Source organism: Manis javanica, chromosome 9 (genome assembly GCF_040802235.1).
Source record: "Manis javanica isolate MJ-LG chromosome 9, MJ_LKY, whole genome shotgun sequence".
In the NCBI taxonomy this organism is placed as follows: domain Eukaryota; kingdom Metazoa; phylum Chordata; class Mammalia; order Pholidota; family Manidae; genus Manis; species Manis javanica.
Window position 1 is genome coordinate 43829528 of NC_133164.1, and position 13970 is coordinate 43843497.

The following is a 13970-nucleotide window of genomic DNA, read 5'->3' on the forward strand; positions in this document are numbered from 1 at the left end:
ATTTGCTGATATTTTGTTGAGTATTTCTGCATATATGTTCATTGGAGATAATGATCTGTAATTTTCTTTTTTGTGGGGTCTTTGCCTGATTTTGGTATTAGAGTGATGCTGGCCTCATAGAATGAGTTTGCTAGTATTCCTTCCTCTTATACTTTTTGGAAAACTTTAAGGAGGATGGGTATTAGGTCTTCACTAAATGTTTGATAAAATTCAGCAGTGAAACTGTCTGGTCCTGGAGTTTTGTTCTTAGGTAGTTTTTTGATAACCAATTCAATTTCACTGCTGGTAATTGGTCTGTTTAGATTTCTGTTTCATTCTAGGTCAGCCTTGGAAGGTTGTCTGTTGTAGAAAGTTGTCCATTTCTTTTTAGTTATCCAGTTTGTTTGCACATAACTTTTCATAGTATTCTCTAATAATTCTTTGTATTTCGGTGGTGTCAGTCGTGATTTTTCTGTTCTCATTTCTGATTTTGTTTCTATTTGTAGACTCTCTTTATTTCTTGATAAATATGGCTAGAGATTCATCTGTTTTGTTTATTTTCTCAAAGGATCAGCTCCTGCTTTCATTGATTCTTTCCATTGTTTCATTCTTCTCGATTTTTCAAAATTTCTGCTCTGATCTTTATTATGTCCATCCTTCTACTGACTTTGGGCCTCATTTGTCCTTCTTTTTCTTGTTTCGTTAATTATGAGTTTAGACTGTTCATATGGGATTGTTCTTCTTTCCTGAGGTAGGCCTGTATTGCAGTATACTTCCCTCTTAGCATGCACTGCCTTCACTGCAACCCACACATTTTGTGGTGTTGAATTATTGTTGTACTTTGTTTCCATATATTGCTTGGTCTCTGTTTTTATTTTATCATTGATCTACTGATTATTTAGGAGCATGTTGTTAATACTCTGTGTACTTTTGGGCTTTTTCATTTTCTTTGTGTAATTTATTTCTAGTTTCATACCTTTGTGGTTTGAGAAGCTGGTTGGTGCAATTTCAATCTTTTTGAATTTACTGAGGCTTTTTTTTTGTGGCCTAGTATATTATCTATTTCTGAACATGTTCCATGTGCACTTGAGAAGAGTGTGTATCCTGTTGCTTTTGGATGGAGTTTTCTGTGTATGTCTGTTAGGTCTATGTGTTTTAATGTGTTGTTCAGTGCCTTTGTCTCCTTACTTATATTCTCTGTGCTTGATTTGTCCTTTGGATTAACTGATATGTTGATGTCTCCTAAAATGAATGCATTGCATTTTACTTCCCCCTTTAATTCTGTTAGTATTTGTTTCATGTATATAGGTGCTCCTGTGTTTTTTCCATAGATATTTATAATGGTTATTATATTCTCTTGGTGGACTGATCCCTTTTTCATTATATGATGTCCTTCTTTGTCTCTTGTTAGTTTCTTTGTTTTGAAGTCTATTTTGTCCAATACAAGTACTGCAACTCCTGTTTTTTTTTCCCTATTAGTTGTATCAAATATCTTTTTCCATACCTTCACTTTTAGTCTCTGTATGTCTGGGTTTGAAGTGAGTCTCTTATAGACAGCATGTAGATGGGTCTTGTTTTTTTTATCCACTCAGTAACTTTCTGTCTTTTGATCGGTGCATTCAGACCATTTACATTTAGGGTGATTATTGATAGGCATGTACTTATTGCCATTGTAGGCTTTAGATTTGTGGTTACCAAAGGTTCAAGGGTAATTCCCTTACTATTTAACAGTCTAATTTAACTCACTTAGTATGTTTTTACACACACAACCTAAAGGTTTTTTATTTTTACTCCTTTTCCTCCATTCTTTATATATTAGGTATCATATTCTGTACTCTTTGTCTATCCCTTTACTGTCTTTTGGGATAGTTGATTTGTTTTTTCATCTGCTTAGTAATTAAATTGTTCTACTTCCTTTACTGTGCTTTTATTACCTCTGGTGACATGACAGCTGTTTAGTATTAGGAGCACTTCCATCTATAGCAGTCCCTCCAAAATACTCTGTAGAGATGGTTTGTGGTAGGTAGATTTTCTTAGCTTTTGCTTATCTGGAATTTGTTTTATTCCTCCTTCAAATTTAAATGATAATCTTTCCAGGTAGAGTACTCTTAGTTCGATGCCCTCTGTTTCATTGCATTAAATGTATCACGCCAGTTCCTTCTGGCCTGTAAGGTTTCTGCTGAGAAGTCTGATGATAGCCTGATTGGCTTTCCTTTTTATGTGGTATTTTTCTCTCTCTGGCTTCTTTTAAAAGTCTTCTCTTATCCTTGATCTTTGCCATTTTAATTATTATATGTCTTTGTGCTGTCTTCCTTGAGTCCCTTTTGTTGGGAGATGTGTGCACCTCCATAGCCTGAGAGACTGTCTTCTTCCCTACATTCAGGAAGTTTTCAGCAATTATTTCTTCAAAGACAGTTTCTATCCCTTTTTCTCTCTCTCCTTCTTCTCGTATCCCTGTAGTGTGAATATTGTTCTGTTTGGATTGGTCACACAGTTCTCTCAATATTCCTTCATTTCTAGAGTTCCTTTTTTCTGTCTGTGTCTCATCTTCATTGTTTTCCTGTTCTGTAATATCTATTTCATTTACTATCTCATCTACTTCATCTAATCTGCTTTTAAATCTGTCACTTGTATGTTTCATTTCAGATATGGAATTTCTCCATGATTGAATCTCCATCCTAAATTTGTCCCTTATTTCATGAATATTTTTCTGTACCTCCATGAGCATGTTTATGGTTTTAATTTTGAAATCTTTTTCAGGAATATTGGTGAGTTCAGTTTCTCTTCGCCCATTTACTGGTGTTTGTGGAATTTTGTTTTGTACCTGTTTTTTTTTGATGTTTCATATTTATAATAATTACTTGGTGTAGGCCAAGCACTCTAGTCTGCAGAGCTCTACTCTCTGGAGCTGCTTAGCCCCTGGAGTGATGGTGGGGGCCGCAGGTGAGCGGTGCTAGTGCCTGCCAGGAGGTTATAAATCTCTCCTCTCCAGCTGCATTGCCTGCCTACACTGTCAGGACCAGTGGATCATGCATTTATGGAGGAGCCTGTTTGCTATACCCTTGTAGCTACTTTTGGAAGGGCCACCCTCTGGCTTTCCTGGTGGAGTGGTGGGGGAGCAGGTTTCAAGCCAGTGCATGTCTGGAGGATTCAGCTGCACTCTGTGTTGTGTGGTGTGGGGCCTCAGGGCTTCATTGCCAGCCATGGCGATGGATTGCGTGAAGGTCCTGAAAGTTCCCTACCTGCTGGTTGAGTGTGCTGGGATAATTTTGTGCATTTGTCCTTTTTGCTGAGCAGCAAGCTCTGTGCAGTCTTTACCCCTTTAGTAGCCCTCTCACTGTTGGGAAGTCTCTCAGAGTGTCCACCTCTCTTTTGTCCCAGAGTGACTGGTTGTGGCTACCTGTTGTCCCCAAACATCTAGAATTTCAGTCTCTAAGTATTCTGCCTGTCTTAGCTTGTCAACTCCCTAATATCCATAGCAATATGTAATGTAGGTTACTGCTCCCAGGGCAGATCTCCAGGGCTGGGTTTTCAGCTTTCCTAGGCATCTACTCCCCCTCTGCCTTGTTTCTCTTCCTCTCTCCAGTGAGCTAGGGTGAGGGAATGGCTTGGGTCCTGCCAGATCATTGCCTTGGCACTTTACCCTTTTCCGTGAGGTCTGCTCTTTTCCCCAGATATATGCAGTCTATTGCAGCCTTCTTTCCTGTTGCTCTTTTAGGGTTAATTGTATTTGCTGTATTTTCATATTATATTTGGTTTTGGGAGGAGGTTTCTGTCCACTCTCATGCTGCCATCTTTACACCAATTTCCCTGTGATAATCTTTGTTTACCTAGAGTCTCCTATATCCACTTTTCTTCTCTCCTTTTTTTGATGTGGATCACTAACAAGCATTTCCAACTTAACATCTCTGAAAGTGAACTCTCCTGATCTTTCCAAGCCTGTTTCTTTTAGTTTAATGAAATATTTCTTGGTAAATGATAATTTCATCCTCTGAACTTCTCAGGCCAAAAAACTTGGATATAATCTTAACTCCTCTTTTTCTCTAATAGTTGCTTTCTATCTGTTTTTCATAGCCGTATCCCTAGCACCCACTGCTTAGTAAGCAGTGATAAATAGGCTTTGAAGGAATAAAATGCGTGAGCTAGTAAACAGAGTGAACTGCATTCTGATGCACAAAGATTGAACCTTTAGTTAACTTAGGATATTCCAGGAGGGTAGAAGCTCTTTGTTTTTTCACCACCATCAGTTCCAGAAGTAAGTGAAGCTTTTGAAATAATTAGCATGGCATAAGGCAAATTAATGGAGATTACATATGCTACATTTCTGAAACAGCAAGCAGAGGAGCATGGTGATTTATTCTTTCAATCTCATTTTTTTGAGTTTCTGTTAATATCCCTAGCTGATAGAGGCTATGTATGCAATAACTTTTTTTTTAATGAACGGAATATTCCAACTTACCTTTTAATCTCAGAAATTTCAATATGCGGTTTATCCCATACTCCTTTAAAACTTGCTTCTCTCCTTGCATTTTGTATCTCTGTTAATGGTACTACTTCCTATCTAATGGATCAACAAAGGTAGGAGGACTCTTGTAAATCCTTTTCTTCTACTTCAACACCTTGTCCATCTAACTATCAAATCTTGTTGGTTTTCATGTTTATATTTCAAATCTTGTTGAAGCCCTCCTCGTTGCTCACAAACGTTACTTCTACAATAGCTTCTTACCTTGTATGTGATATCTCCATTATTGCCTCTCCTTGGCATGAGGTCCCTTATGGTTTCTCCTATTGCTAGTTGAACCTGAATTTCCTGACTTGGCACACAAGGTTCTGCCTCATCTGGCCTGCTAGGTGTTGCAGCCTCATTTGTACTGACTCTTTCCTCTATTCTCCCCTTTCCCATCCTCACAAACTACTCAGGAAATCAGAATTCCTTCTAATTCAGCAAAAGGGCCCATATCTGTGACCATGTTAATTTGTCTTTTTGGAGTATGTTGGACTTCCTCTATGTCAGGCTGCCTTCCTATTAATCCTTAAGAGTCAGTGCCTTTACTTACTGTCCTTGTTTTTATATAGTATTTCCATATTCTTTTTATATACAAAACATATATCTTTTAGTACACAGAATTTCTTTTTATCATTGTATCTATTAATCTTTATTAGGGTAGGCATATATCTTTTAGTACACAGAATCATTGTATCTGTTAATCTTTATTAGGGTAGGCAACATGTCCTGCTTACATTTTTTATTTCCTGAGCCTTTTTCACTGTGTCTAGGAAATGATTTATATGGTATAGATGCCAGATTGGCACCCACTTCTGCTGGTATGCTGTATTAGTGTGAAATTATGAAATAAAATAAGTCTACATATCTCAATCTATATGTTAAAAACCCAAAAAGAACTCTCTGGTTTTTACCTTGGTTATAGAATTTATCTGTAAGAAAACAATAAATTTTGCTCTATACTTACATATATTCATAGACATGCTTCCATGAAATAAATTAATCAAAGAGTGGTTATAAGTCATGATAATGGCAAATTACCACTGGAATTGTGAAGGGATTTTAAATAACTATTTAAATTCATTACAGCTTAAATCAATTTCCTATTTTTCCTTTTATGGAAAATTGCCTTTCAGAATGTTTATTAGAAATAATTTGGATTTTCCTTTTCCCTTCTTTCTCCTTGATTTCATTCTACTGTTCTACACATGACTACTTTCCATTTAGGTGATATTTGCTGCTAATTTGTATGTTGCTCATTTTTGCTGCTTTCTTTGAGTTGTCTATAATTTGCATCTTTTCCGGAAATCTGATGACTAATACTCATTTAATTTCTCTGAACATAGAAAAACATTATTTATATGCTCTTTCAGAGCTTTTCAAATTGCATAGTATTGCTGGAAAGAACATTTGTGGATAACAGGTAATGACTGGCAAGGAAGTGGAAAGAAAGCATTTTTAAAGTTGACTTTTTGACATGAACTGTGTATAACTGAGTGAACATGTACTGGGAAGGTAGACTTGGTTTTAAGTTTCTACTTTTTTTTTTTTTTAATATGTTTTCCTTCTTCTCTCTTTTCTGGCAGTTTTCCTATCCTCACTTTAAACAGTCTTGAGTTTTGACAGCAGAGGCATGCTGGTCAGATTTTAGTGTTTAGATACCAAATACAACAATTACGGTATTTTTCAGCCAGCAGGAACTGAGACTCCTGTTGGTGTCTTAATCCAAAAACAGTATTTTAAATTCACATAAACCATGCCTTAAGGGTTGGAGAAAGGACAATTTAGGTAACAGCATGAGGTTAAACATATTGATCAGTAGACTGGTCTTTCCTATTAGACTTTAGTAAAATGTAGACTTAGAAAAATAACGTCAACACAGAGAACACTTCCACTTCTCTAGAGGCAATCGCTTTTGCTTCCACTATATGGATTTTTGATAATGGAAAATATATTTCAGCCAGGGATAAAAGGTTAGAGGCTGAAAGTTGGAGTGTAAATATAAACAGGAAAATACAGTGATTTTTTATTTTTATCATGGAAAGGATATGCTAAAGGATTTAATTAGCTATATTATTCCTTTGTGCCTTTCTAATAAACATAGCAGTAATTTTGAATTTTTGCCAACATGTAAGAACCACTGCCTGGAAAATTAACTTCTAGTAATTGTGCAGTGTTCGTAATATAGTTTTTGATTATAACAACCCTATTAGCCAGATTTACTGTACTTTGATGACCCTGAAGTCTTCAGGACTTTGGACTATCCCTGATGAATGAATGTCAAGTTATCCTATTATCCTGTTTTAGGTGTCATCTATCCAATAGAGATTCATAGTTTTTCAACTAGGATGTGTTGCATTTATGTTGCATGTGCACAGAATGATATTTTTGGACAAGAACTTCTGGTTAGAGTGAATTTTTTATGGAACAGTGCCAATACTTGATGTTTCTCCATCTCTCCTCTCCCTTTCAAGACCCCCAAGAAAAAAAAAACTACACTGAAATGAATTTCTTGTATAATTTATAATTGACTAAAATATTTTATAGGTAAGTTAGTGTTTTAATAGACTCTCCTGTGAAGGATGAGATTTGCTAATACTTGGAACAAAACCTTGATGTTTCAGTTCTGTTACTCTTTTTAATATTGGGATCCAAGTGTACGTCTTGCTGTGATCTGTTGTAGGTAGCATGTATGCAGCTCATCAATGCCCTTGTTACTTCTCCTGATGATCTGGACTCCAGGCTTCACATCAGAAATGAATTTATGCGCTGTGGATTGAAAGAGATATTGCCAGTAAGTGCCCTGCAGTCTCCTTATTAATATTTAAATTACAGGAGTACTTGAATAGGGGAAATTTAGATAAATTACCTTCAAGAGTAATTTATCTGTGGGGAAAAAAGCCTTGACTATAAAAATCTATTTTTGAAATATAGATAAGATTTGAGTATTATTTAACACTTAAAGCATCTGAGTGCTGTAAATCAAGTTGAAAGGTTAGTTTGTTGTTTATGTGTTTTCTTATTAATTCTTTTTCATTATTAAAAACAAAACTGTTCATCATAATTTCTATTTAATATGCCTAGAATTTACAATGTGTTAAGAATGATGGCCTGGATATCCAACTTAAAGTCTTTGATGAAAATAAGGAAGAAGATTTGATTGAGTTCTCCCATCGCCTCAACGATATTAGAGCTGAATTTGAATATCCTTTTGTTCTCAAGTCTAGTCAAATATATAAAACTACTGGTGTCCCCTTTCCACAAAATATTAATCTTCTGAAGCTATTTCTATATAAATAATATAAAAGCAACCTTTATGAATGAGAATGATGTTCATATAAATCATACTAGTTTAATGTGTGTTTTTATGAATGCATACATATGTCAATGGATGTTACAACCTACAAATGGGTTCTGTTAGTCCTCCATGTATGTGTACAGTCTGTTCTTTCTTTCTGTGTTTGTCACTTCCCCTCCCCACAGTGCTTACCAGCATTAGGAGTAGGGTACACTTAGGGCACTGTTTAGTTCCTGCCCTATACCTTGGGTGCTTACTCATATGGGCCTATATGGGCCTTTGTGTCTACAGATGTCTGTGCTTTTGTAGAGGTCTACCAGGTTCCTATCCTCCCTGGGGCTTCTTAATGGTAGATAATGCCTGATGCCAGCTCTCTTGGTCAGGGAACACCCCACCCCTACCCAACCCAATTCAGCATTCAGAGCCAGCTGCCCACTACTCTTGTTGCCAGCAGCATCTTGGCTTGAGAGAGGCAGATTGGTTGGAGTTAATTACAGAGGAGAAGCCAGAAACGTCAGGTCATGTTGTCATTTGCACACAGTTTTCCTTTACTTGCAATCCTAACTACCTGTGGTTTATCCTATGTTGAATATACATGACACCTATTTTAGGCTAAGGCAATAACTTTTCAAAGTCTTACTGAACAGATATTATTGCAGTTGTTGTGTATAGAGGTTAAATAAATACACATATTCCTTAATCAATTTACTGAAGCGTATGATGTTTATAAGATGGTGTGGAACACAGTTAAAGAAACTAAAGCAGAGGGATATTTCATTTCTATTCTTCAACATCTTTTGCTGATCCGAAATGATTATTTTATAAGGTAAGAGAAAGCTATATTTTAATGTTTTCTTTCACTAATAAAACTATTAATTGTGAGATTCACCTAATATTTGACTGGGCAAACAACTAATTTTAAGAGTTTTATTTGTTACAATATTGATTCATAGAATGTAGTGTTTCCTCTGGGCATATATTTAGATAGATGGTGTTAAAATGCTATTACTGTTACTTTTTAATCTCCAGCAGATTCATAGTAACAACTTTGCATCTGAATTAAAATGTGAACTAGCAACAAATTATTGGTTATCGTATGATGGATAGTATTTTCTGGCTACTCCTTAGACAGCAGGATTAATGTTGATAAGCTTCTTTTTATAAGTTATGTGAAAGGTACTGAACATTGCTTTTATTAGTCCTTAAGTAGCTAGAAGGTACCTTAATACAGTTGCATTTAATATTGCTAATGTATCAGAAAAGGTAGACAAATGACTTTTCCAGTTTGATTATATCCTAGCCATCTTGAGTTTAACAAATGATTTATCCTGTCTTTATCTTATGTGTCTATAGCTATGTATGGTATTAGCATCTAAGTTGCTAGGCTCTCACAACGCTGAAATATAACATGGGTAAAACTCCTAGCTGAGTATCTGGCACATGGTGTATGCATGCTCTCTTCATCTTCTTTCCACTTTCTTTACTGTTTTGTGAGGGAAGCTGAGATATTTCAATAAAAACCATCTTTGTCATCTTTAATTTAGCTTTGCTGAAATTTCATTCTCAAATACTGTGGGTAGTGGTCTGTTCTTACTCTTATTTTTAGCAGAAGGATTAGCAAGACATGTTTCTTTAAGGCTGTGTCCTCTGGGTGATGTCGGAGGATATAATTTAGGCTTTTAATGTACCTAACAAGTGAATAGAATAAGAGTCAAAAAAATGTTAAAACTTTTTAGGTTCTCTGGGATGAGAACAGATTGTCCATCTTACCTGTTCTTATAAAGTTGGAGAACCCCAATAGTATTCTAAAATATGAGTTTAGTAATCTGTTTTGATGCTTAATTTGCATCTTTCTCATATTTCATTAAAATAGTTTAAATATTTTACCATTTATAAGTCCTGGATAAAAAGTACGAATACATTGATTAAATAAGATTTTTAAAATCACAGGTACCCTGCTCTTTTAGGGTTCCTGGCCCCAGTTCCAGTGTGGAGTGGGGTTTTCTCCACACACACCACTAAGCAGTTCTTGGACACCAGTAGGGTGTCTGAGAATTCAATTTAATTCTAACACTGTATACCCAGAGGTAGCATCAGATTCCGTAGATTATGGGCTCAGTACTGCAAGACTGATTCCCCCATTCCTTACACTGCCACTTCAGAAGCCACTCACAAGCTCCAGTCCATTAACTGTGCTTCTGACTGACTGGCTACAGATTGGAGGTTCCAGTCACCTCCTCTATAGGTTTGATTAATTTGCTGTAGTAGCTCAAAAAACTCAGGAAATACTTAACTTATATTTGTCAATCAACAGTAGTGCAAGACCCTGAACAAAGGGGTTCTGTCCTTATGGAACTTGGGGCCTAGCTCAAAAGTGTTTTGGTCCCCCAAGCATTGAAGCTTTCTGGAAAAAAAAGAAGACCAAAAAGCTACTCTTTGGGGTTTTTACACAGGCTTCATTACATAATCACGATTGACCAAATCACTGGTCACTGCCCGATTACACTGTTAGCCCCTTTCGTCCTCCCTAGAGGTCATGGGTGGGAATGAAAGTCCTAACTGTCTAATCACATGTTTGGTCCTCCTGGCAACCAGCCCCCACCCTTGGGTGCAGTCCAGAAGTCCTTCATTAATAGTAAGACACCCATTTTGCTTTTATGACTATGAGCCTTTTCAGGAACTGTGGATGAAGCTCATATAAATCTGAGAAATATATTTGGGTCATCTGAATGGCCAAACATGTTTTTTTATAAATTATTATATTGCAACTGCTAATTATAATACTATATCCTCTCTAAATGTAGTTAAAAATGAAATTGTATCCTTCATCCCTGTGTGGTTGGTCCTGTCAACCTGATTGTTTGCTGCTTGAGTTTTCAAGTATTCAAGATAAGACTGCTTTCAAAGATTTGAATGTGTCTGTAATGCTTCAAGGGTTGGGGATCATGTCTTATTATTTTGATCCCTTTATCTGTGCTCCAGGAGGGCATGTGGTTGTGTTCTCACTTCCAAAAAGATTAAAAAACCCAACTCTCCTGGGCATGCTCAAGCGATTCTATCACTTTAGTGGAATCAAGAGTCTCAGAGAAATACTAAATTGTAGCATTGCGGAAGTGACCTTAGCGAAGCACAGAAGCTGAGCTATTTCGGCCATCTTTTGACTATCACTCTTTAACTTTAATACTCATTTAAATGTTGCATTCTCCCTTGCCTCTTTAAGCCCCAGGCCATGGGTCTGTGTTCCAAACTTGGTTGCTAGGAAGGAAGGCAAAAGTCTTTCCTATGACTGTCATAGTGAAGATAGTTCCATCTGTTTTCCCCCAAGTTTCAAAATTCTCATTTATTACTGGTGTTGTCTTTCATCCTTAGAGAGAGTATACTTTTATTACAAGACTGAGTCAGAATTACATTCACTGACATAGTATTTTTGTCATTTAAAAAGTATTGAGCTTTTTATTTACATGCAGTAAAATATGATCTTTTTGGTATGCAGTTCTACGAATGTTGGGTTTTACCTTCATTTTTTTATTTTACTTAGATGGACCTGGATTTCACTTTTTAGAAATCTTCAGTTATCTGAACATTTTTTGTTGAAATGATGTTTTAAACTAATATTGATATGACTAAACATAATTTTTTAGTTTCTCTTACAAACTAAGTGTTTCATTGCAGTTGCAGAACATTTTCACTTAAAAGAATTAGTGTATAGAAATTTTAGAATTTTTGCCTTTGCATTTACAAAAGGAACATTTTAGTGAAATGGAATGTGATTGGAGAATGTATATTAAATTCATCCCCTACTCTCAAGAAAAATGCAGCAAGATACTTGGAACATGGAGTAGAAGATCAAATTCAATTCTGTAAGAAATAATCAATAACTTACCATGTGCAAAATATGCTAGTTGAATGTGCATTGGAGGTAATTTCTGATACTTGTTAAAGATGCTACAGAGAAAGTGGAGATAATTTCAAAAAAATCCAGCAAAAATGACATTTTATTGGTGAACTAATGATGATTTATATTCATCCCTTAATTAGGTCATTCACTTATTCCTGTGGTATAGTCACTAACTCACCAATATTGCTCATAGAGATTGTTTTCTAGATGTACATTTCTGGAATCCAAAATTACATTATTCTTTGCTAGTACTGCCTTGCCAAAAGAGGATTTGCATGAAATTTCAGCTATAAATGAGCTTATAACTGGGAATAGTAGAGATGAGAAAATATTTAAGGAAATTATTTCTTCAACATAGAAAAGCTTGTGTTGGTAATTTAAAACATGTTTTTATTAAAACAACAGTAGGTAGCATTGAATAAGAGTAAACAAAGAAAGTGCATCACCTCAGTTTTCAAACATGGTAGATATAAATGTGTGTGCCATTTATGTACCTTAAGTGTAAATGTGGTTATTATGGCTGAGATATTAGGGAATAGGAGATTATTTCTTTGAAAGGTTGAGAAAGTTGAGGAAAATTTGGTAATACTTTCTTGCTTTGAATGTACCCAAGAACAGTTTCTTGGACTTTTTTACTCTATGACAATTAATGCGCATTTTTAGTCTTCTTTGCTAATGTTAATTTGTAGTGAATTTAGCAAAATGGATGGTTTATTGGGTATAAGGTAAATAGGTCAAGGGCAGTAGGGCAAAGTTTATAGGGAAGGAAGGTCCAAGTGGCTGGTGGTGCCATCACATACACGATGAGGAGAGTTTGGAGAGGAAAATGTGCAAAAAATATTAAAGGAAGAAATAAGTCCTGGGGGAGGCTTGGAGATGGAAGACTGAACCTCATTAGTACAGTACCACCTTCTCTATCACTTCAGTTTAGTTTTGTTTCTAAAAATCTTCTGGATATTTCTTTCATATTTGTTGACTTCAGTTTTAAGGTATATTCTCTATATTATTACAAACATAAGCAGACAATGTAACTATAGTGACAACATGGGGATTCTAATTTTTGGACAAAAAGTATTAAACTACATTTTTCTAGTTTCTTTTTAGTAAGAAATATTCATTTGATAATGTATATAATTTGCAGTATCAGTTTTTATTTTGATTCCACAAACATTCTTTAAAAAAAAGTACACTGCATGGTTTTAAGAACCTCCCAGAGAATTAATGGTAGTTACTTTAGTAATGGTAGTTACTTCAGTGATAGGTTAATCTTTATTGAGGACTTATTTTAAGTACATTATCACTTCCTTTCAATATTCTTTTTTACTGCCTATTAAGTCAAGATTCTGATTTTTATACAAAAATCTTATCTAAAGCACACTGTATTTGCTAAAAGATTGTAAAAAGTAGGTCTTAAAATCATTAGAAGGAAAGTGATGGCGATTGTATTTACTCTCACCCCCATGTTAAATCTGTTATCAACAGTTGAAAACTATGCAATAGTAAATTATGGAACTTGAAACCAAACTTAGCAAAATATTTTGTTTTCATATAAAGGTACACTAATAAATTGAGTGTACATTTATTCTTATCCTTGGTTTTAGGCAACAATACTTCAAATTAATTGATGAGTGTGTATCTCAGATTGTATTACATAGAGATGGGATGGATCCAGACTTCACATATCGAAAAAGACTAGATTTAGATTTAAGTCAATTCGTTGGTGAGTATTTTTCTGTTATTTAAATGGAAATATGTTGGTTTAGTGCTATAGTATTGGTTCTCATGGTATACCCTGTAGATTCCTGAGCATTCTTTATACTCTTTCAGGGGATCCTAATAGTCAAAACTATGTTCATAATGATACTAAGACATTGTTTGCCTTTTCTATTGTGTTGATATTTGCACAGATAAAACTGCTGGCACCTTGTTATGAATCAAGGTAGTGGTGCCAAACTGTATTAGGAGGTATTGTATTCTTCACCACAGTAATAACAAAACAGTGACCACTGGCTGATGCAAGTTCTGTATGAGTAAAAAAGATTATGGATTTAGAAGTAGTAGAGTACAAAATATTTATGGATAAGATATGTGATTCTACATTGCAACTTAATGTTTAAGAAGTTACCAAATGTCAAATTTTGGTATAACATCAAAAAGAGTATCTATTATTTGTGAGGTTTGTTTGTTTTTCTTGTAATACTTGACACCAGGAAAGAAGTATAGAATGTATAGAATGCAAAAGGAGCTAGAGATTAGTGACCATAGGAGAGAAGCAATTAGAAGTTCCTGGT

The 13970-nt window shown here is 35.3% G+C and overlaps 1 protein-coding gene across 5 annotated transcripts in view; it reads left to right on the forward strand.

The window, feature by feature from the left end:
- DIAPH3 (diaphanous related formin 3) overlaps positions 1 to 13970 on the forward strand; it is a 573382-nt gene that overhangs the window by 209640 nt on the left and 349772 nt on the right. For all 5 annotated transcript variants that reach the window (XM_037022985.2, XM_073212547.1, XM_037022986.2 and 2 more), the window contains 4 exons: positions 7167 to 7277; positions 7568 to 7686; positions 8491 to 8607; positions 13281 to 13399. In XM_037022985.2, coding sequence (XP_036878880.2) covers positions 7167 to 7277; positions 7568 to 7686; positions 8491 to 8607; positions 13281 to 13399 — 466 coding nt within the window. The remainder of the gene's footprint in view (positions 1 to 7166; positions 7278 to 7567; positions 7687 to 8490; positions 8608 to 13280; positions 13400 to 13970) is intronic.